The sequence below is a fragment of the Cyrtonyx montezumae genome, unplaced genomic scaffold (assembly GCF_038088225.1).
Source record: "Cyrtonyx montezumae isolate F1298 unplaced genomic scaffold, pur_monq_1.0 scaffold_2, whole genome shotgun sequence".
NCBI classification, from domain to species: Eukaryota; Metazoa; Chordata; class Aves; order Galliformes; family Odontophoridae; genus Cyrtonyx; species Cyrtonyx montezumae.
The window spans coordinates 13,427,534-13,447,548 of record NW_027071936.1 but is presented as its reverse complement, the minus strand read 5'-3'; the positions used below and the strand labels follow the sequence as shown (position 1 = coordinate 13,447,548).

Here is a 20,015-nt window from a genome sequence, read left to right as displayed (position 1 = left end):
GAAGGGGTGGAGCCAGGATCCACCCCTACCCACACTTTATTTAAGTGCTGGCAGTGGAGGTAAGGGTATCTTGCTGGAGATCCCTGCCTACCCGAGGCCTTCTGAAGGTAGGTAGTTTTTTTCTTTGTTTCTGTGTCCACAGCTGCTGCATTTGAATGCGTCCTTAATTGCTCTAGCCTAGGACCGTGTTACCCCTCTGCTATGGATGCGCTTTCTATTGCATTATGGCATTACAAAATCGTACCTTTATCTTAGCTTTGTGCTGAGCCTCCGTAGCCAGTTTTTTCAAGCTTTCCATTTCTTTTTGCAATTGTTCATTCTCTTGCTGAAGCTTTAACCTTTCTTCACCGATGAAGGCGCTCTTTTCCCTTTCTGAATCCAGAATGCTTTGCAAGTTACAGATATTTTTCTGGTAATTAGATTTCTCTTCCTCAAAGCTGAAAGAGAAGTCATTTTGTAAAGAAAACTTTTCACCCTATGGTATTCTGCTGTTCCCCTTTAATGCTTCTGTAGTGATTCATAGTCCATTTCTTACTTCATTTCCAGCAGCTTCAGTTTATGTTGCGTTGTCTGCAGGTTCAGCTGAAGGTCACATTTTGTAGTCTCTGCAAGTAGATATTTCTGATGCAGTTGCTCTAGTTTTCTATTGTCAGATTCATGGCTTCCGAATTCTTTGCAAATCTGAGGAATACAATTACACGCCAGATCATCTTGACCTTGCGCTAGTTACTTACGCAACTGTAACGATGAGGAGGCTGCTCCTCACTGTGTCCTATTTCCAGGGATTGTAAACCTAATTGTCTATAATAGAAATCCAGTGTTGCTTCTAAAAAGGTTTTCCAAGCCCTTGCATTCATTTTGTTTTCAGCAGATTGTGCTTAAGCTTAAGGCGGAATGTGTTCCAGCATGCTTTTAGATCATTTGCTTCTTAAAGAACACTTGGTATCAGTTTAGTATTAGAACTTAAGTTTTCCAGAGTAAAGCTTAATGACATGCATGTTTAATGTTAGGAAAATCAAGTCAACAAGTAAGGAAATTAAGGATCATAACATTATCCTTCATTCCGGTGTTAGGGAAAAACATGGGAGGTGGGGAAAAAAAAAAAAGGAACACGTTTTCATACTGAAGACGCATCTTGAGTGTGACGTGACAAAGCATGCGATTGCCTTACCTTTTCAAGTTCTTCTTCCACTGCTCGCTTTTCTCTAACGGCTCGTTCTATTTGGCTCTGCTTTTCACCACATTCCTATTTTAGAAAGTCATTTAAACAAACCTTTCACTTATATTTCATATATAAATGTATTCACTTATTTGCGTGTATTTACATAAAAAAGTAACTCACGCTAGAAACTCCATACACTATATTTACCATCCGCTTTTACTGCTTGTTGTTCCCTATTAAAACTTAGCTGTATTAAAGGGTTGTGAAGATGCTCTACACTGGTAGCGAGGAAATTGTTAAGCAGCAGTACTAAGCTGCCTGCAAACAGACACCTGTTAAGACCAGGTGCCGACCCACAGCTATAGTAGGGTTTATTGGACTTAGAGGAGGTCCTCTAAGTGACCCTACTGAACCTCCGCAGGTACAGTGAAGTTTAGCTCGTTCCCCTTCTCTGACAGTACGAGAGACCCAGGATGGGATCTAGCTCCCTACTTAAATATTTGCTGAGAATTCAAAATAGTATCAGTTCTGCTCCGTATACCTGCTTATTTGCCCTCACTTCTTTGCCTCGGCCCTACAGCAAATCCAGACAGGTGAAAGAAAAGAAACCAAAATCGTGTGCAGTGGGAAAGTCACTATTCATGTACTTGCGTATTTTTAAGTGTGACTGAAACATCAGAGCTACGTAGTAGCAGTGCCTATTAGTACAGCATATATGCACATAAATCATTAGATTGTTGGGGCTGAAATGTAAGTTCATTTTGCTTTCTGCTGGCCATAATAAAAATCTATGTACAATTCCTTCCAGACAACACTGTAAATAAAGCATTCTAGTAAATCATCTCAAAAGGGTCAAGTTACAAGTATCCCTACCGTTTGTTGACCTATGTGCACGCATAAAAGCGGTTTAAAAATTTAAAAGAACCAAGCTATGATAACTTATTTGCAACTAATCCATACTTCTATTTAATATTAAAGAGAATTACTAGTCTAGAAGAAATTATATGCCAAGTTTTGACCTCTTTGTCTAAAGCTAATCCTTTCTTCACCACATCGCTAAGAATAAAAAGCGGGATGTTACTTGATTTACTTTTATATTTAATTAAACACCTAACTGGGTAAACAGTCTCAAATGTTTTGCCAGCACAAAAGTTAAGTACGTACCATGTGAAGAGCTGTAAGTTCTTCTGTTAACTGAGAGATCTGCACATTGTATTGTTGCTTTGCAGAGTCTACCTGTGATCAAAAAGAAAGCAAATCTAAATAGCCAATATTGCAAACTATTTTTTCATCCTGCTTTTACGTGTAGAATCATTTAGGTTGGAAAAGACCTCTAAGATGATAGAGGTTAGAATCATCCACCTAACAGTACAACTCCACCACTGAACAGTGCCCTTAAGCATCGCATCTCTTAAATACCTCCAGAGATGGCAATTCTGCCACCTCCCTGGGCAGCCTGTTCTGATGCCTAACTGTAATTGCCATGAAGAGCTTTTTCCCAAAATACAATCCGAACCTGCTAAACACAACTTGAGGCTGTTGCCTCCGATATGCTTTTGTACATGTGTGCTGCTTGTATATAAAAACAGGACACTAATAATTGACAATTGGTACTATGTGAATGCTAAAGGAATGTTTATTACCAATCCGTATTACTGTAATTGAGAGTATTTAGATAACATCAGGAAGACATCTCAACAAGGTCTTAAAAAAAATAACAGCACGACTACCAGAAAACTGCTGTCCACTAGGTCAAAGATATCTGGATCTTGTGTAACGTATTTTTAGAGCACTTAAAAATATATTTTAAGATTTGTTACTCTTGGAGAAATAAGACAAGGCTTAATTTTTTTCTTTTTAAGCTTTTGGTATTATCTCATTTCATGTAATCACACTGAAAAAGACATTTCTGAATTTCTAGATTCTAATCAGTATAGCGTTGCCACGGTAAGACAGTGGTTACTCTACTTGCTTTTTGGCTCTCGTGCCTCCTCCAAACCTTGCACGACATTAAATACTGCTGTTTTAAGTAATCTTAAAACACAATTCTGTGCTTTTGTTAGGATAACCACCTAGTAGAAGAAACAAATCATCTTTCTTGTTCTTTTAAAGGCTTCAAAAAATGTATGTGAAATGTAAAAATCCTTATTTATTGTGAATCCTTTTGTAACTGGCTTGTATCATAGTAAAGCAAGTGAAAGGAGACAAAACCAATGATGCCACTGAAAAATTACAAGCCAGTTAATTTACCGTGTTGTCTACTTGCAACCAAAGACACTGACCACGCACACTGAGATGACAAGATGCTTATTTCCTCCAGAGTTTTCCTTAAAATGAAGCACGTCTATTTCACTTGTGGATAACTGCTAAGAATTTCTAGGGAGATAAGAGCAGTCTTATTTTAACTGCAGGTGGGACATAATGGAGAGCAAATTAGTTTGTGAATGGTCTGCAATCAAATAGCTTCAAATTTTCAGCTGTTTGGTGATAAGAATGAGCGTGACAAAAACAGATACTATCAAATCTTGTTGTTTCTCTACCACGTTTAGTTTTAGTGTTCTGTGGTGCTGAGTTTTTTATTCTTAGCTTCGCTTCATGGAAGGGTCTTAGTTGTCTGAACAGAGGTCCATTTTGAAGCACTGAGATGAATAAAATCTGATCTTATAACTGAAAAATTCTTCTCACCTGAATGTATACAATAAATATCAGTAAGCTCTAAGATGAGGACACGTGCTACTGAGCATGATTTCTGAAGTGCCTATATTTACCTTGTCTACACCAGTATCTGCACTGACAGTGATACGTCCGGTTTTTGAGAGGTGTGAGTACATTATTTGGGTGGGAGAAGTATTTATCTAGGTGGTAAGGTCTAAGAGCATAATACTGTCAGTATACTGCCCTTGCTACTTAGATGATCTAGACACAAGTTAATTGCTGACATGACTGTGCATAATATATAATCATTTTATTTTTAAGTGTAGGTTCAACAGTTTTTTCTAAGCATCATAACTTACTGCCTTTCTAATTCGTGCAGCGCTATCTTCTGCAAGCTGAAATACTTCATCTTTCATCTTTTTGATTTCTTCCTCCTTTTGTTTCTTGTTAAACAGTGCCTAAAAATATATATATAAATTACCGATAATACTTCAGTTATGACATCATATCTAACAGTGAGAAAAGAAGCCATGGATAATCACTTTTCAAAGAACAGTAAACCAAACAGCTCTGTAGCATGAGAAGACAGTGGGAATTGCAGGAAAAAAAGTACAGTACAAAACCCTTACGGGGAGGATGAAAGAATACTACTACTTTCAAATAGGAGATGCTGGTCTGGAAAGATTACAGAAAGTAACACGGAGCAGATGTCATGTAAACAGATAAAAGGGGAAAGGCGTGAAGAAGGTCACCAATAGATGTATAAATTCTGTCTGTAGAAGGTAACTCAAAACACAATGCTTCTTATGGCACATTGTCTTCTACTGCTCCCATTCAGTTTGTGTTTCGTTTCTCAAATGTGGGTTCTTCTCATCTCACTTTGAAACCTTAGCTTAAGCGCGTGCTTCATGGTGTTAACGTGAGAAAAGGAGCATTATTTTGACAACATGCTAGTTCCCCACTTAATCTCTTAGAGACCAAAGAGGCCACAGTTTAAGATGCAGTTAACTAATTGCATAAATTAGGCTGTGTTTTAATATTCATAAAATACCCAGTTTGTTAAACGACGGATATTTCATCCAGAGCAATACATTAGCAAGTGTCTGCAAATTCAGCATTTTCTTTCTAGAGCATTAGACTAAGTTACTGTTTATAAAAAGACTGTAATCTGTAAGCGTTCACTAACCACCTCAGACACCTTCTAAGGATAAAAATATCTTAGTGGGAAAAAGGACCTAACGAGTTCAAAGAGCTGGAGGACTTAAAACAATTTCTAATTCCCATTTTGAACAGATTATTAATAAATGAAAGGAGTCGCTGGAGATAAAAGCAAACGAGATGCAGGTGTTTAAGAACCAAGACAGAAAGAAAGGAGCATGCCAGAAAGAAACCAGAGACTATCATGCCTTGCTCTAAGTGTACAGGAACAATGTCTAAAAAGAGAATTCTTGTCTAGTTAATGTCACAAAAAGAATCACACAAATTACATTAACGTCCAAAACCCCCAAGTTCTGTCAACATTCTGTTCTCTTCCGGAAACAGGTCAGAAGGTAGCAGAAACACCTTTTACAAAGTTCTGGACCCTCCTTTCAGATAGGCTCCTCCTCCTTTGTCACAGAAATGAGATCAGCATGAGAGAAAAAGACAACGCTAACTCTCCTGTTCCAAACTGATGAAGTTACATTAGATTCTTAGGAGGCTCCTCACATTAGAAAAGCAACTTCAGGCTAAAAGGGAATGTTTATCTCCTCAAAAGTTTACCAGTCCCTGCGTCCTGTTTCCCCTATGGACAAACAGTAGACAGTTTGAGAAAGTGAAGAACTGGAAAAAAAGGGGGACTATTTTTGTGTGTATGAATTGTTATTTTCAAACCCTCTGGATTAGACCCCACCTTAGGTGGATTCTTCTTTTTTGAATTTGCTTGTTTTTATGTCTACTCTTTTGGCAGAAACGTTATCTAAAACCTTTTGTGTTACCGTCTCACCTGTGTGGCTTGTTGCCTCTTGCACTTTTCTATTTGTCCTGTCTTATGTGAAATGTGCCAATCAAAACTGCACGGTAAGGTGCACTGTGTTTTACATTATTTTATTTTATCTCGTTTAAACACTTAGCATGACTGATTACTACTGAGGATCGTGTGTATGTATTTATAAGACCACTGAATTACTGTAAAACAGTAAGTTCAGCAACCAGTACAACATATTAGAATTGCATCTGCCTTCTAACGTATGCACTCAAATCCCCTGCAGTTTTGTTTTTCCTGACCGTAGATTTGGTGACTAATTGCACCATCACTTTTTCAAAATTCTTCAGAGTATCTAAGATTTGAACACCAAGCATACTGTCTTGGACCTGTCCACCATTCAAAAAGTCTCTCTAGTTCCAACTTTACTTTTCTAACCATTACCAAGCTAAGTTCATATCAGGGCCTTGCTTTTTTTCTTTTGGCAGCCCACTTTGTTTTTTCACGTTCAGTAAGATTTTTGTTGTGTGACAAAACTAAATGACGTTTGGTCATACTCTAAGTTTGATTTCTTCTGCGTGACTCATTTTAGTACAACAGACGTAAAAAGTTGAGTTGTGTATGTGTGCATACCTCTAAGAACACACAAATGGGAACTTTGTAACTGCAGGTGATGACGGTTTTCTACTATCTAAGTAATGCCTTTGCCCATAACCTTACCTGACTTTTCTGGAGGTTAGCTTCCTCTAACAGCTGTAAGCAATCTTGGACTTTGGCAACTGCCTCATACTTCTCCCTGTCTAAATCAGCACACTTTGTCTGAAGCGTTCTGATTTGTTTCTCCAGGGCTGTTTTTTCTGTTCTCAGCTCTTCGGCATCTTGGACAGTAACACGTAATCTAGAACAAGGGAATAATTTTACTCATTTAACGATACAAAGCTAATTTAAGCACTTATTTCAAACTATGGTCATAGGAACTAACTAAGTTGCCAGAACTGCGTTCCTGTTAGTTTGGGGTTTTTTGGAACGTATCCTGTTAGTAACAACCAATAACGTGTCTTTACCTTGTTTCTAATTGTTTTATACTAGACTGCATTTGTTGCAGGAGTTTGTCAGACGATGCTTCTCTTTGCTGGGCAGATACCGCATCTTCTTCCTAGAATGAATATACACGTTTAAATTAATTAAATTACAAAATAAATTAGAGAACAACTTTCAATTAAGTTAACATCAGCAATTAGACAACTGGCTAGTTGCAAGGGATAGTTACCCCTTCCTCTAGAATACCTTTCTCTCCAATTGGCCTTGAAGCGTCTTTGTCAATCTGATCATTTCATCAACCTTAGCATTTGCTGTCCACCTATCTATTTTAGCTTGCCTATGTAAAGAAAACAGACTGTGAATTACACTTCGATTATTACAGGGGAAAATCAGACTCTTACAACTTTGGTGAAATGGCTGCGAAGGGAAGTCAGATTTCGTGAAACTGATATAGCACAAGAGGTTTTCCTCTTCACTTATTATGTTGAACAATGAGACAAATGGCGAATTAGTCATAATGTGTTCATGGTGAATAAATACTTGGGAGGACTAGGCAATTGAAATCTTCGAGTGATCCGTTAGTTTTAAATACAATTGGCCTCAGATATTTTAGAGAAACATTTTTTCAGAATTACACTTACTTTGTAAAGCCATTTGCACTAGGAATTAATAAAATAATCGTTCATTTTTCAATAATTAATTGATATGCGTTGTAATCTAGAAAGACTTGACAAGAGTAGAAAGAGAAAAGGAAAAAAGTCAGCTAGTTAATGAACACTGAAACAAGCCATGCTCCCTCTGACCTGGGAATAATCAGCTGCCCCCCACCCAGGGCGTAAACCCAATTATCCAGGCTTTGTATTAGGATAAATTTAAAGCCCAGTGAGTCAGTATACGATAAAGTTAAAAAAAAAAAACAAGCAAACTTGAGTACCACTTAGGCATGAAGCAAACAAGAAAATACATACTACTTTTAACGATCAACCCCAAGAAAAATTCCTTACAAGACTTAAAAATGACTGTTTAACAGCTTAAAAGGCAAGAGTGTATTATGAATGCCTGAAAATCTTGATCAGTATACACGTAACGCGTGTGAATATGAGACTCGCTTTGTTTTGGTATTCCATTTGTCTGTAAAAAACTCAATACTACCTTGTGCAAGCAGTCCTCAAAAACGTACGGACAAAGCGTTGTCTTGTAAGACAGCAGCACATAGAAGCAACTTGTGGTAACAGTCGGAAAATACTTCATTTTCAAATACCTGGAATACCACCTTTATCTTTGTGGCTCATTTTCTTGTCACATTGTCCTTGCCCAAGATACGCTTAGCTAATACGTCTGACGTTATACAAAAATTCCCAGTCAAAAATACATCAAGTGACTAAGGTAACTCTGCACTTATAAGCAGATCCTAGTCCTACGTTTACTATAGAGAAGAAACAAAAATAAACATTAAGACAAAGCTTCTCTTACCTCTAACTTCTCCATAGCCTATGGTTAAGAGCAGTTTTAAGTGTTGTAACTTCAAATGGTTTGAACATTGAAATTTCAACACTGTAAAGAGCATTCGTAATTGGATTTTGTACTCATGGTATTCCAACCAAAAAAACCCAAACAACTACTGTTTTACTGTGGTTTATGACTGTGACATTCCTTTTAAATCTAATATCTAGTGCTACCAATCTTAGGGACTAGAATTAACTGGAAGTATTGCACCTTACCCATACTGATGCACATTTACACCAAATAATTAAGAAGCGTTAACTGAAATGATTTCAACTAGCACTGTCAAGACAGTCACCGAGACAAAACGGGCTTACGGTAGAAATTGAGTTGGGAAAGCCTATTGAAAAGATTCTTATTTTTAAGTTGTCTGGTTTATACCTCAGCTGTTCCTGTAGCTGCTCTAGTTCCGCATTCTGTTCTGATAAAGTTTTCAGAAACTGATTGCTCTGTAAAACAAGAAAAGATTTGTAGAGATTTTTTCTGCTTTTATTTTTCTGAGCAAGTATCAAAAACCTCGTTCAGTTACTGAATGTCATGAGATTTTTCTGCATATCTCTGCAGCTTATTTCCATGTTCATTACCTTGAATACTTAAACACGAGGCGAGCGCTGTCCCCTCTTTGCTAGATTTCATTTCCAGAAGCTTGCTGAAACATTCAAACCTGAACACATCCAGGGAACGCAACTGTTTTAACCTCGGTAAGAAAACCTGTCTAGTTAATCTTGCCCTGCTCTTTTCATTTTTCACTTTTTTGTTCGAGAAAGGGCACCTTTATTCCATGACACCTTTAAGTCTTCGGCAATAGACCTTGTCAAATGCTTTGGAGAAATAGATAAATGGACGGCCTTTATCTTAGCACTGTCTCCTTCAAAGACTACAGTCATTTCACGCTTCTTCCCTCAATTCCTTTCCTCATTTTGTTTTAGGCATCCAGTCACTCTGTTTCTTGATACCCCTTGCTTTGCTTATATACAGCAGATTAGCATGCAACTTCTAAATCAAAACAGCTGTTTTGAGAGCTCAGTGTATTGTCCTGAGATGGCTTTCAGACCGCCATCCCTCAACCCTTCATTGTAGCTATTTTTAAAGAACAGTTAACTGAGGTTACTGCCTACGTAGGACAAAAATTCCTCTCTCCAAGTGCATTATTTAGCTTTTACTAAAACTAATTAAACAGCTTGTAAACGTAACTGCCTGCAAGATACAATTCTGTAGTAATATGCAATATAGTGCTCTGCGTTGATAAGGGTGTGACTGGAATTTTACATGGTTTTCAGCACCACAGGTCAGAAACCGTGACCATCTGAAAGAATCTAAAGGCCAACAGAAAGAATGTCATCTCGAAAACAAAAAACAACCATCTTAAAGGACCACCTTGATATGAATGGAAGAGAAAAGTCAGGGAAAAGAGATGACAAGATGAAAGCTTTCATTAGCTGTGACAAGAACATAGAAGCCTTTGTTTTCCATGCCCGTGTTATTTCACACCAAACAAATGAACTTCAATTTGAACATGCGCAAAAATGGTTCAGTGACGATGACACAAAAAAGTACACAGTAGGTTACAAGTCTGGGGTCGCTGTCTCTTAGGTTTTTTTCTCCTTGCTCTACACACTGACAGTAGACAGGACCAACATGGATCCAAAAAATTATCACTCTTGAAGCGTGTCTTACTGAGAGAAAGCTGCTCAGCTAGCAACTTCGAGTCTTCTGACTCTGTTTTTTCTATAGTATCAAAACTGTGTCAGTCCGGGGCTAAGGCTTCATTTCAGCATAAAAAATAAAAGATCATTACAAGGCAAATATCTCTTCGAGGATCAGCTGTGCAAATGCCTGTGTTTACTAGGAAACCGGGAATTGCTAACTTGTGGCAGAGGTAGTCTATGTAAGACGCTAACTTTTTGTCTTCTGAAGATGGCTTTGAACATTTGACTGAAATATCACATAGTAAAATTCTGAGCTTAACTAAGCGGCTAATTATTTTAAAAAGTTCCTATAATTTCAGGAGCTACCATCTGACACCAACACCAAGTGCTTCCTCTTTAGGAAGAGAGCCATCATAGATTTTTGACTGGTTGCGAGACGTGTTTACAAATCTGAGCTGCAAGAGGTCTTGGCCTTCTAGATATGTTGGAGGGATATTTCTGTTTGTACCTTAAGGGCTCCAGTAAGGAAAAGAAAACACACCACTAGGTCATTGCTTAGGTTTTACGTACCAACTCTGTTTTCTCATTAGCTGCATGCAGCTGTGTAGTTATCCGGTTAAAGTTATCCAGTTGGTCCTAAAAAAACAACAAAAAAAAAAAAGAATTCAGCTTCTTAGAATCGTTGAGTAATGCTGAATAGTCATCTGCAGCGCATAGTAAGCATCTTCTGAGCCTAGCCAGGACTTAAGTCCCCGAGCTGTAATCTATACTAACTGCCTTGTGCTTATACCACGGTTTTGTTGTCAAGTGCATACAAGCCACGTATTCCAACCACTGAGTCTGTTGTAGAGGTTGGACAGCACAAAGAAGGATCTCACAGCTCATCTGCTTTCTTGTCAATTGTGATTATAGTCAGTCTACCTCTGATAGCTATTTCCTGCTCCTCTTTTCCAAGTGTTAGACGGGCAGTGCTTTTAAAGCTGTTTGATCTCGTTCCTGAGAAAGTGGCAATAAAATTCACTAAGAATTTGGTCACTTAAAGTGGACTCTTCACAGCCCCTTTAACCTCCAACGACAACCAGTTATTGGTGACCAACAAGATTAAGTCCAACAGCTGTAACAGAAACAAGAAGTTGGAACCACAAGCTCCTCACAGCTATTACTTGCAATAACTACACAACCTGACAGGACGCAGCAGCTGTAGAAAGGAATATATCGTTTAGATAGACTCAACTCAAAAATCGGTAACAAATGCCTGCCACGCAGATGAGCTGTAATTGCCCCCCCCAAGTCTCATGTGCTTGAAAATGGAAAACCAATTTGATTGACCTGGAAATATCGCTGTAGTGAGCTACACATACATGTCAAGTTTATTAGTTCTTTGAATACTGAGTGCTCTTTAATAGCTCAGTAGCTACTACAGCCTAATTGCAGCCTACATTTTTTGCGTGAAAGAAAAGTTCCTGAAATGTAACCAGTGAACATAGCAAGCTAACACAGTAACAAATAGTTTCTGGGTGTTCCCAAGAAGCAGCTGAAGAAATGGAATGCTAAACACAAACTAACATAAGAATATTAGCAAGTTTCCTTTCTCAGCTGTTTAGAGGTGCTTCTTCATCTAATGGCAAAAGGTAATTGAAACTACTTTTCCTACTATTCCACTGCTCTTACAGAGAAAATTCAAGATTAAAAGGTAGGAGAAAACGTGAAAGACTTTCTCTTTGCAGTTAATGCAGGCATTTTCAGCAGCTTTCAGATTCAACTCAACCAAACATTTCCTAATGTCCAGTTGAGGTATTATTTATATTGGTCTATCTTGTGTACTTCGTTACGTGTACCAAAACTTGCACAGCTTGGTCCCTAAGTTACTGTCTACGTATTTGAACTAAACTTTCCACTTCCAACTGTGCATTTATCTGTAGAATTGCTGGCTTTATGTGACCATTCAAGCTTTTATAACTGCCATTACAGAAAACCATCAAAAACGGGACGAGAGGGCCACGAAGATTATCAGAGAGCTGGAGAACCTTTCCTGCGAAGGTGGGCTGAAGGAGCTGAGCTTTCTCAGACTGCAGAAGAGAAGGCTGCGGAGTGACACCATTATGGCCATCCGGTATTTTAAGTGAGCTTGTAAACAGGAGGGAAATCAACTTTCTACATGGGCAAATAAGTGACAAAACAACGGAAAACCGTTTTAAACTCAAGGAGGGAAGATTTAAATGAGAATGTTGGGGAAGCTTTTCATTGAGAGAGCGGTGAGTCAAGCAGGCTGCCCTGTGAGGTTGTGGACGCCCCATCCCTGGAGGTGTTTGAGGCCAGGTTGGATGGGACTCCGAGCAACCTGATCTAGTACTCGTTCTAGCGGTCGGCAACCCTGCCTGTGGCAAGGGGTCGAAACCCGATGATCCTCGAGACCCATTCCAACTTAATCCATCCAATAATGTTATGATGATCTTATGATACTGCTGGAACCGCTGCACTTCAGTTTAGCTACACACAGATGCAAAATCTCTACAGTATATGAAGGCATTTCAAAATTAACAGAAATATAAAGCAAAGTTACTTGCTGTTTTAGTCTTTCAGCCGCGTGAATTTGTGTTTTAGTCAGGTGTTCATGGTACTGCCGCTGGAGTTCATCAAGCTCCTGTGATACAGCCTGCCACAGCTCTATTGCTTGCTCTTTTTCCTAAAAAGTTAGAGCAAAGGTTTGTAAGATAATTACGTGACGCTTTTAAAGAAATACCTTTTTTTGGGGGGTGGTGATTCTTCTCTGCTCACATTACTACCACACCGAACTTGAAGGCAACAAACCAGATGTTTTCAAGTTCACATTCCAGCCAGCTAAGAACTGCCAGTTTTGCGTTATTTTAATTGAACTTACCAAAAGAAATACTCCACTGAAGTTCAGAACCTGTCCCACTCTTGCAATTACTTACCTGAGGACTACAGTGTATAGTCAACTGACCACAGTAACGTCCGTTCAAGTACTTATTTGATTCACCTTCTGGTCATTAATTCAACAAGGTAGAATGAGAGGCACAAATTCACATAAAAACTTCCTACTAGCACAAAACAAGAGAGGAACTTCCTTCAGGTTTTGAAGTTGTAAAGCTTTTTGTTTTGTTTTAAGACAAAATCCAGAAGGCCTCTGAATACTGTCAAGGAACTGTTATAAAGAAATTCTCAATCAAGAAATAAGCTACTCCTCCCTAATCTGACAAGGCACATGAGAACTAATAGGGAACAAACGTTTCAGCTCACACACTTGATTAGTCAGTTGCAGTTGTTCTTGAAGGTTTCTCGATAGTTCTTCATCTGCAGGAATAGCAGTTCCCAGAGGCTTGAAAGGAAGAGCATTCAGTTGCACCTCGAGAGCCTCTTTCAACTCTGCATGCAGCCTGAAATTTCAAGGACTGAATTCAGCTAAGTGTTTATGTAGCCTATTTTAAATTAACTGAAGTACCGTACATTTGATCTGTTTGTACCATATACACCTAGCTCATACTTAAATCTATTCAGCAAGATACTTCATAGAAAAACAGTTTTAAGCAGCTTAATATCTACCTCTTTTGCAGAGATATGGCCGAGCCTCCTAATTTTGGTGCCGTAATCTGTATTAATCACTTAGAGTAATGTTAAGCACGTGAGGATGAAATCTGCTACTATTAAGCAGACTCATATTGCCAAGTCTTAGGAAAAAGATGGCTTGAAAAACAGAAAAAAAAACCCACCAAAATAGCAGCAATAGGTTATGTGCATTTCTTTACCTTTTGTTTTCTGTGGTGACTTGTTCAAATTTGTGTCTCATCTCATTCATCTGCACCTAATAAAAAAAACCACGCAAGATTGAGTCCTAAATGGCAAACTGTGGCAATTTTTTTTTCCAATAAACAATGCCGACTTAAACATCGGCAACGATCATTGAGCGCAATAGCATAAATGACATTAAGTCTTAGTTCTGCAAGAAAAGCCACAAGAGGCCAGAGACGTACCTCGTAAATCTTCAGTTGTGTCCTCATGTCTTCCAAGCCGTTTTCGTACTCTGCGTTTTTAGTTATCAAGCTGAAAAGTGGAAAAACACGCTTAGAACCCATCTGAGAATGCTGAAACATTGTTCTGAGAATTCACTGGTTTTACCGAACTCTTGAGCTGGAGAACACAATAAAATCATTGCATCTCTTTATTTCCAAACCCAATCTTCAGCAGCAACAAGCAAACAGCTTTCATTACTACCTTTGAAGTATGATCACTAAGTTTCCACGTCACAGAAGCAGACCGGGACTTTGCTACCGCTTTCAAATGCAACAGTAAAGTAACCGGTAAGTTAAATAAATAAACATAGCTCTACTTACGTAGTTACTTATTTTCCAAGTAACACTCCCTTTTGAAGTAGCATTCCCACTTAATTGGAATCAGTTACCTTTGGTCCACGGTCCTTGATCTCGGCACGCCGTTACTTCCAGTGACGTTTTTCTGTAAAGGATTATTTTACATCGGTGTACTTGCACGTGAGTTGTTTCTTCCTTTTTTAATATATGCAAACCCAAGCTGTTTACCCTGTCTATACTGAAAGGAAAATACTGATTCCTCAGCCATCAGTTTCAGATTCATATTACAATCCTTGAATATTGACCAGATTTGAAAAAATTTTTGTTGTATTTTTTTCCCTGTAGACACTTTGATGGGAAGTGTAACAACTGCAGCAGATGGGCAAGCATGTCTTTTGTAAAAAACCATTCTAGGTCCAAGTGCTAGAGCCAAGTTGGTGCCGTTGCCCTAGCTTCTGCACAGCCTCCAGACAGGCTTCTGCTATTCACCACCACACGGCGGTGGTGAATATTTCATTCTCCCCATGAGATCAAAGGAAAGAAGGACACAGAAGTTAAAAAAAAATAAAAAATAAATAAACCTACTTTGGAAAAATCAAGTGTTCTCCCACACCAACTTGTGAGAACACTCCGAAAAACTAACCAAGAAAGTGGAATTCACATCTTTAACCGTTTCATTCTGCTGCCACTTAGGAAAACTGTAAGGGACTCTGCGGTTCAGTGCCAGGCTGGAAGCAAAGCGAGACCACCTGAAACAGCCTGCGCTCTACGTGTGCAAAGATGCGTATCTCAAGTTCCATTTATTTCTTACCCGCTGTCGTTCGTCAGCTCACATACCTCAGTGATGCTGCTCAAGATCTCATCCATTTCACCCTGTTCAAATGCAGCGTTTAGTTTCGGATCTGGAAAACACAATTCAAGTCAGAGGATCGCACAAGGCAGACCAAGAACTAGTCGAAAGCGGCCGGCAGCCAGAAAGACGTGAATCTGCCCCGAGCGATTCCAAAATTAAGCAGCCGCATGAAGAAGATGATACAATAAAGAAGGATTTCTTCGCTCAGAAGGAGATGAGGCCCTGGCACAGCTGCCCAGAGAAGCTGGGCTGCCCCACCCCTGGAGGCGCTCAGGGCCAGGCGGGACGGGGCCGCGGGCAGCCCGAGCTGGGGGGGCAGCCCTGCCCACGGCACAGTGCCGGCGCCGAGTGGGCATCCCCGCGAGAGCCGCGAGCAGCCTCGGGGCCCCCCCTCCTCTCGCTCGACCCTCACCCTGTTCTCCCCCGCCGCGGAGCTCCGCGACTATGCCGTCACACGGCAGCTCCGCCAAACGCGTCCCGTTCCTCTCGCCCATTCTTGTATCCCCGGATCGAGCAGAGGGCGAACCGCGGCCGTCCTTCCCGGGCCCCGCCCCGTCCCCGCCACGCGACGGGGAAACGGTCACAGGGCGGCTCCTCCCAGCGCCGGTCACGTGAGCGCGGGGCGGCCGCGGGGCGGTGCGGGGCGGGTTGCGGTGAGCGTGCGTGTGACGGCGCGGGGCGGTCGTTGTGAACCCCTCCGAGGAAGCGGCGGGTTCGGGGCCGTCGGTGCGGCTGAGGAATTGCTCGCCCCGTGCGGCTTGCTGCCAGCCCTTGTCGTAGCGACGGGCGGAAGGGCTCCTTTGCTCCGTGTCGTATCTGCGCCATCGAGCTGAAACGGTTTGGCTCTTCTGTTCTCTCAAACTGTGGTCCGACGATTGAGTTGGTTTGAAAGCGGCGCGGGCAGAAGCGAGCCCGACGGCTCCTCGTGGTGTCCGGGAGTCCTTCCCAACCTCAGCGCTTCTGTGGTTTTGGGATGGAAATAGCGACTCGTTCAAGTGACAATCTTTCTTTGCTCACAAGTAGGACTGAGAAGAATCCGTTGACTCTTTTTGGCTTATGTCGGGGAGCTTTACCCTTATTTTTTCAGCGACTTAACTGTGAGACTTTTTTTCTTACCAGCCACATGGTGTTGGAACGGTGTCGGCGTGCTTTGACGAAAGCTTCCTTTTCTTTTTTTATCTGAAGCAGAATATTAAGATGGAGTTGCGAATTGAGCACACGTGGGACGGTTTACCCGTGAGCCATGACCCAGTAACAATTGCACTGAAGTCATACGAGGCAGGACTGCTCGTGCAAGTTAGTGCTCCCTTCTTTAACGATCCTCCGGCACCACTTGGAGCACCAGGGAAACCCTTCAGAAACCTCTGGGACTACGAAGGTACGTGTTACTGCTCTGCCGCGAGCGTCTGATGTGTGAAGTCGCTGTTGTTCATCTGACATTAACCTACCTGGAGTTTATTTAAGTTTCTCTGGTTGTTTTCTAAAACTGATCACGTTGCTGCTTTATCCTGAGAGCTCTGGAAAAGAGCTGAGGCACAAAACTTGCCGGTGACCGCCGGCACGGTTAAGAAAGCTCCGTAAGCAGCCGTGAACGCCATACTGTAGTCAACCGTAAAGCTGAATCGAGAGAGGAACTCTAGTTTTCATCACACCGTTGACAGTAAGATGCATGGCCAAAAAATAGAACTGTAGAAATTGACTTCACACTGATAGCATTTAGAAAAGCTCTTTAAGTCAGGATGACGGCATGGCTCTTGAATTAGAAAGCATGTCAGTAGCGTGCACGCTGCTGGTCAAACTCGGGGATGGCAGAGGCCAAAAACCATTATGAAGGCAGTTGATTGTGAACGTCTCGGAGTATAACAGAATAGATAAGTAGTGTAAAATACTGACAGCTTGTCTCTTTCAGTTGTAGAAGCGTTTTTCTTGAGCGGTGGGAGTGAACAGTATCTGGAAGTTGAACTGTGTCCGTAAGTATGGCTCGCCTACAAGGTCAAGTTGCCTTTCTTGTTCTAACGCTTCTAAAAAGCACGTATGAAGCAAGGAGTGCGTACAGAAATGACTTCAGTGTGGAAGATGTATATCTTCGTGGCAGATAAATACACTGATAACTAGGTATCGTGTTATGAGAATTGTGGCTCTGTTTTTTGACAGTCACGGACAACACTTACTGTTGCTGCTTTCTGGCAGGAGAAGAGTGTGGAAAGTAAGTGGTCAAGGGCATTTATAATGTACAGAACCTCATTGTTTTACGTATTGTTGCTTGATTAAAAGGTAAGTAACCTTTTTTTTTTGTTTTCCCTTCATGTTTCACAGGAAGAACTTCCCCTAGAATTCGATGTGACCAGAACGGAATCCACGTGGAAGGGTAGCGCTCGTCTTCCTTGGAACTATTTTCCACCGGGCGTTAACAAGTTCAATGCGTTTGCAATCCATGGCTCGGGAGAACGCAGAAGATATGAAGCTCTTTATCCCGTGCCTCGACACAAACTTCAGGAAGGACAGAAACCGGACTTGTAAGCATGAAAGTAGTTCTTCTGTAACATATTTGTGCTCTTCTCGGAGTACTCATAGAAGAAACTACTCTGAGCGCCGCTGGTATTTTAGTTATGCTGTTTAGCTCCCGATCTGCTGTAGTCTGTGTAAAGAACTGGCCGAGAGCTGTAATTAGTGCTCGATTTCAGTGTTATCCCCGAGGTCCGTAGCAGATGATGCGTTCAACGTAAGTTGCATCTGTTATCACCTTCCTTAACTAAGTCATAGATAACTCGTTCTGATTTTTCCCTGCCTACTGCACCCCTTGAAGTGCTGTCGTGCGTTCATTGTACCGGAGCAATATCCAGCAGATCTCTTGATCCTCTCCCCTGCTGTTCAAAACAGCTTCCCCTTACAGATGGCTCCGGCCTGTGGAAAAAATGTGAAAAGACAGATGAATTTGAGAGGTGTAAGGAAAGGATGCCTGTCCTCAATGGCAAAACTAGAGTATGTTGATATTTATGTTGCGCTGTGAGCAGGCTTGTTTATTTTCTGACTGAGTCTGAAACAGTACGAGCTGTTACTTGGGAGCAGTTTTTGTAATTGATCTAGGTCTAGAAGACTCCCGTCCTTCTCGTGATAACTTGTTCCTTGTGCAGATTATATCATAAAGCCAAGTATCATTTTGTTTTCGCTCCGACTGCATTTTCAGCCAACGTGAATTTAGGGGTTTAGAGGTGAGCTCTTTAACTTCGCTTCATACTCGTTTGTAGCTTAGGATTTTCCAGTACAAGCTTTTCAGAAGCAGTGTTTACGTTCCCAGAAAGCATGGAAAAAAACATGGTAAACCTACTGTGCATGTTCGAAGTTGGTACTGTGAGGCTTATTTTTTTTTCTTTATCTATAGTCATCGCTTGGATTTTTTTCAAGAATTGAACCTGAAACAACTAATGGGAGAAGATTGGAAGCAGCCTGAATCGGACATATGGAAGACGCAAACTAATTAGTCAAGATGGATTGAGGCTTACGTTTTGAGTAGCATTGAGTTTGGATGAAGCTGTATGTATGAGGACAAGCAATTTCGGGCAGAGTTTTTAAGTGCAAGATGCGTAAAGCTTTCATTGGCACTGAATGTTGAGCGGTCATGAAATCAGCAGTGACGTCTCTAGGCTGCTTACTTCTAAATGTGTGCAGTGTGCAACTGCCGATACATATTTCAGTTTGCCTGTGTTTGGGGCTTTCAATCTGTGTGGCACGGGTGAGTTGGCCCCTTTAATGATGGAAAGATTGTGCTGAAATTACAGTTTGTGTTTATGTGAGAGCTCTAAGACGAATGAGGCGAGCGTCTGGCTTGGAATCTCTTTCTTGCAGTTGCTGCATTTGTGCAGTATTTTCACCAAGTGTTCTTTTCCTCATTTACGAAATGTGAACCTTGCGTGCCTAAATCTTTTCTTGCGACCGGGAGAGAGAAAGCCTCTTTTTTGCCGTGGCTTTCTGGTATCCAGCACTTGCAATGCAGGGTGCTGCGGAGATGCATAGCTCGCCTTTCTTAGTTAGCTCATAAATGCTTTTACAAAGTGTTAAGTGTAGCTTTAGATGTCCAAGCGGTTGTGAAGTTTTGCACAAGACTGTACTCCCGTGTCTGCACAAGATTCGGCAGCAAGGATATTGGTGAGAGGGTTCTGTTCTTTTCTGAGAGTGTATGCAGTAATAACTGTACAGTGGTCATGTTTTCTGTTCTGTGTTCCAAGAAATCCTGCTTGGGAAAAAACATGGGTACATTCCATCTCTATGAGGAACGCCTGTGATTTCTGTCTGTGAATGGAAATGCTACTTCAGAGGGTTTTATGTTTGTTTGTTTGGCTTTTGATTACTTCTTTGTATTTTCATTTTCATAGAACTACTTTCAAATGTAAGGATGTTAACTTTTCCTGATACAGATTTTACAATTACGTGTACAATTAAGTGTACTCCAGTGAACTCAGGTGTTCGAGTCTTTTGATTAGATGCTGGAGATTCCTTGCTCTTAAGGGCCACCTGTGGAAAATTAGGAGTACTGCTCGTTGAATCGTTCGGCTTCTGTCTGACCTTCAATTAATGTATAGGACTCTAAGGAATGATGTAATTGACTGAAATAGTGAATCAGTGTGTTAATAAAAAGCATTTGAAATGTCTCTGTCTAAAAGCTGATTGTCAAATGTCAGTCGAAAGCCAAAAACAACACTTCAACATTCTGCTTGTTATTACAAGGCTTTTTATGTTGTCATTTCTGATGAATGATATTCTCTGTGAGAGAAAATAAATCAAATTATTCTGTGGCTTTATTTCCTTCATTCCCACTTGTGACCGCTTCGTATTGGATTTAGATGCAGCACTTGGATTATAA

The 20,015-nt window shown here is 40.7% G+C and overlaps 2 protein-coding genes across 3 annotated transcripts in view; both read left to right on the top strand.

Moving 5' to 3' along the window:
* The window catches only part of CDKL2 (cyclin dependent kinase like 2), a 33,220-nt gene extending 21,175 nt beyond the window's left edge, over positions 1-12,045 (top strand). For both annotated transcript variants that reach the window (XM_065736448.1, XM_065736447.1), the window contains exon 12: positions 11,945-12,045. In XM_065736448.1, the coding sequence (XP_065592520.1) occupies positions 11,945-12,022 (78 nt within the window). In that variant the 3' untranslated portion in view covers positions 12,023-12,045. The remainder of the gene's footprint in view (positions 1-11,944) is intronic.
* A 4,300-nt stretch (positions 12,046-16,345) lies between these two features.
* Positions 16,346-19,094, top strand: CUNH4orf33 (chromosome unknown C4orf33 homolog). The gene is made up of 5 exons (XM_065736059.1): positions 16,346-16,532; positions 17,064-17,124; positions 17,309-17,360; positions 17,471-17,670; positions 18,537-19,094. The coding sequence occupies exons 1-5, from the start codon at positions 16,352-16,354 to the stop codon at positions 18,634-18,636; spliced, it is 594 nt and encodes a 197-aa protein (XP_065592131.1). The 5' UTR covers positions 16,346-16,351; the 3' UTR covers positions 18,637-19,094.
* The last annotated feature ends 921 nt before the right edge of the window (positions 19,095-20,015 follow it).